This window comes from Sinocyclocheilus anshuiensis, unplaced genomic scaffold (genome assembly GCF_001515605.1).
Source record: "Sinocyclocheilus anshuiensis isolate Anshui unplaced genomic scaffold, SAMN03320099.WGS_v1.1 scaffold253, whole genome shotgun sequence".
Taxonomy (NCBI): domain Eukaryota; kingdom Metazoa; phylum Chordata; class Actinopteri; order Cypriniformes; family Cyprinidae; genus Sinocyclocheilus; species Sinocyclocheilus anshuiensis.
Genome location: NW_015537969.1, coordinates 865,591 through 868,323, shown reverse-complemented (window position 1 = coordinate 868,323; position 2,733 = coordinate 865,591). Strand labels below are relative to the sequence as shown.

Sequence of the window (2,733 nt, the reverse complement as noted above, 5' to 3'; positions counted from 1 at the left end):
TATATAAACATCAAACAGAATAGGGAAAACAATTCTTTATTATCACAATTATTAACACAACTTGTAAGGGAGGGGGGAAAAAACATTGATATCAGTTTCAACTGACCCGTTTTACAAGGCAGGGCTTCTTAAAGAAGTAATAAGAGAAGTCACATTTTCTACTGACAGAACAAACTGACAATATTCAAATGTGGAAAAATCTATATTCAGCTCAAGTAGTCCAATGTTAAGAGGTTTCCATCTTGTATCCGTGTTTTTCAAGCTCCGCTCTAAAAGATGGGAAAAAAGTAGGGCTAAAAAGTGCAATAACTCACAAAACAAATACAGAAAGTATTACATTTGTAAAAGTAATTGCATTTTCATAATATTAAAAACATTTGTAGTATTATTAATATCAATAAGTTCAATAATATCCATATTATAGTATTACAGAGATACTATTTTAGTTTTTGTTCATATTTTGAATTAGGTTTTTTTTCATGTTAAAATTGTAGTAATTTTGTGTTTGCCATTTTTATAAGTTTTAGTTTTTGTCTATATAAAAATGTCTAAATGTCTATATATACATTTTTGACGTTTACTTCAGTTTTAGTTATTAGTTATAGCTAGTTCAGGTTTAGTTATTTAGTTATTTTAGTACATCAAGATAAACTAAATGAAAAATGAGTAGTGTTGCCTTGTCAACTAGCTGAAATAAAATGTTTTTAGTCAAGTTTAATAACCCTAATTATAACATTCTCTTATTTTTTTTATTTATTTTTTTAGTTTCTAATTGGTTTCCAATTAGAAAACACTTTCGACCAAATATCTTGAATCTCTCCCCCTTTACCACACGTTTACTAGCCCAACCATTTCCAGTGCTGGAAAACAAAACTATTTCATGAGCGATATCAATAGATTTATAGCTTTAAGTCTTCAGAAAATAGAAATTAATGCATCTACACATTTACCTTTTTTAACTTAAAATACAAGAATATTAAATGGCTGTATTTTCTGCAGTCAGGTTCTCACACCTAGGAAAGTTCATAAATGTGGCTTGAGGCCACCATGAGTGTTGGTTAGCTATTGGACTAGATCCCTTAGGGACTGTTTTCTTCTAAATGAGTTTAACCACACAAAATTCTTTAGAAAAAATGTGGGTTTCACAGGGATTCAGGAAGATTCTGGCAACAGCCACTAGGACAATACACTGTAATATGTATGTCTAACAGGATAACAGGATGTATGTCAAACAGATTTAGATTAGGCTAGTACACTCCATATTTTTAGTATTTAACGATCAACAATTAAAAAGTGCCACAAGGTCCTCCCCACTTCATATGCATAATCACACAAATTCAGCATATGAAACCTACCTCAGCTGATTAGAAAAGTCATCCTCTACGTTGTCATCATCCCAGTTATCTTCCCAAACATGAGCGTCCTCATCTTCATCCAGGCCCGTCCAGTCTGGGAATGACACAACAGTTTAATGAGGCTGATGGTTTACATGGGCCTGGATCCAGCACCAGCTCCACACACACTGTGCACAGCGTGGAGCTATTAGTTTCTCTTTATTTTACCCAAGATTAATAAAAAAAAAAGGTCATAAACTTCATTCTATACGTCCAATCGTTATTCTTGATTAGAAATTAAAGAGCAAATATGAAATAATTACTTTAAACAATATACTATATGTAGTAATGTCAACTACATTAGGTTTTAAGGTGCTAAAAATGCTCAGTAATATTGTTGTTTCTTTACGTCTGTGGACCAAGGACCGCTGAAATAATAAAAAAAAAAATAATGCATGTTACATTCATTATTTCATTCACGTCTTTTCTTTTCAAACGCGACAAACCAACCATTTATTGTATAAAGTGAAGAATGTTTTGTCGGTTAGCTTAGCAATGCTAGCTGAGTCACTGTGGTGTTGTTTGTGTTTATTTACCCGTAAACTGACTAAAGAGCGCATTTCTACTCAAAACAGCAATCATTTTCAGTTCACTCACCCTCTGCTGGGAATTCTTCAAATTCATCATCCTCCTCCAACAGCCCCAAATCCACTGTTTGTTTCTTCTCTGACATGTCGTGCTACTGATCCAGCGGCTCAACAGTTTCTCATGGACGCTCAACGTAATACTGAATATGCTGTGCGCATGCGCAAACCAGTGGCTGGGCCTAGCTCTTTGGTATGCATAAGGTTTCACTGCCTGTATTATATGAGCTAGCCTAGCTGTTTGAAGTGTTTATTCATGAAGGCTCCGCATTATGAACATGGGTTAATGATTCTAAATAAATTTATTTATTTATATAAATGATTCTAAATTTATGTATTTATTTAAAATTATTTATTTATAATTGTATTTTTATTCATTGTCTTTAATTTGTGGAAATAATTACACATGAAATTTACAAAATATTATAATAATATAAATATGTATTTCACACACACAAACACACACAAACAAACATATATAGGCTGTGAAATGTGAATATGGCTGAATAACTCTAAATTATATTTTTTTATAAATAAATGTATTTATTTATTTACTTATTTATTTAAACTTTTGTTTAAAAATAATAAATATAAAAAGAAAAAAAATAAACACACATTAAAATATAACATTGTAATAAAAGTAAAAATATTAATACATACTATTTTATATTGTGATAGTGTGTGTATGTGCATATGTATGTATGTATATATATATATATATATATATATATATATATATATATATAGAATCTGTG

General features: G+C 30.6%; 1 protein-coding gene across 1 annotated transcript; it reads right to left on the bottom strand.

Annotated features, from left to right (window-relative positions):
- Positions 1 to 20: 20 nt before the first annotated feature.
- Positions 21 to 2,167, bottom strand: LOC107670206 (26S proteasome complex subunit DSS1). The gene is made up of 3 exons (XM_016462730.1): positions 1,992 to 2,167; positions 1,356 to 1,449; positions 21 to 269 (listed from the first exon to the last, which is right to left on the bottom strand). Exons 1-3 carry the CDS (start codon positions 2,065 to 2,067, stop codon positions 227 to 229), a joined length of 213 nt encoding a protein of 70 aa, XP_016318216.1. The 5' UTR covers positions 2,068 to 2,167; the 3' UTR covers positions 21 to 226.
- Positions 2,168 to 2,733: the final 566 nt, after the last annotated feature.

Bases quoted from the DNA above. Each gene is read 5' to 3' on its own strand.
- LOC107670206 (XM_016462730.1), bottom strand. From the start codon at position 2,067: ATGTCAGAGAAGAAACAAACAGTGGATTTGGGGCTGTTGGAGGAGGAT. The intron at 1,450-1,991 runs GTGAGTGAACTG...TGTCATTCCCAG, and splicing joins TGAAGAATTCCCAGCAGAGG to ACTGGACGGGCCTGGATGAA. The intron at 270-1,355 runs GTAGGTTTCATA...CCCATCTTTTAG, and splicing joins GACTTTTCTAATCAGCTGAG to AGCGGAGCTTGAAAAACACG.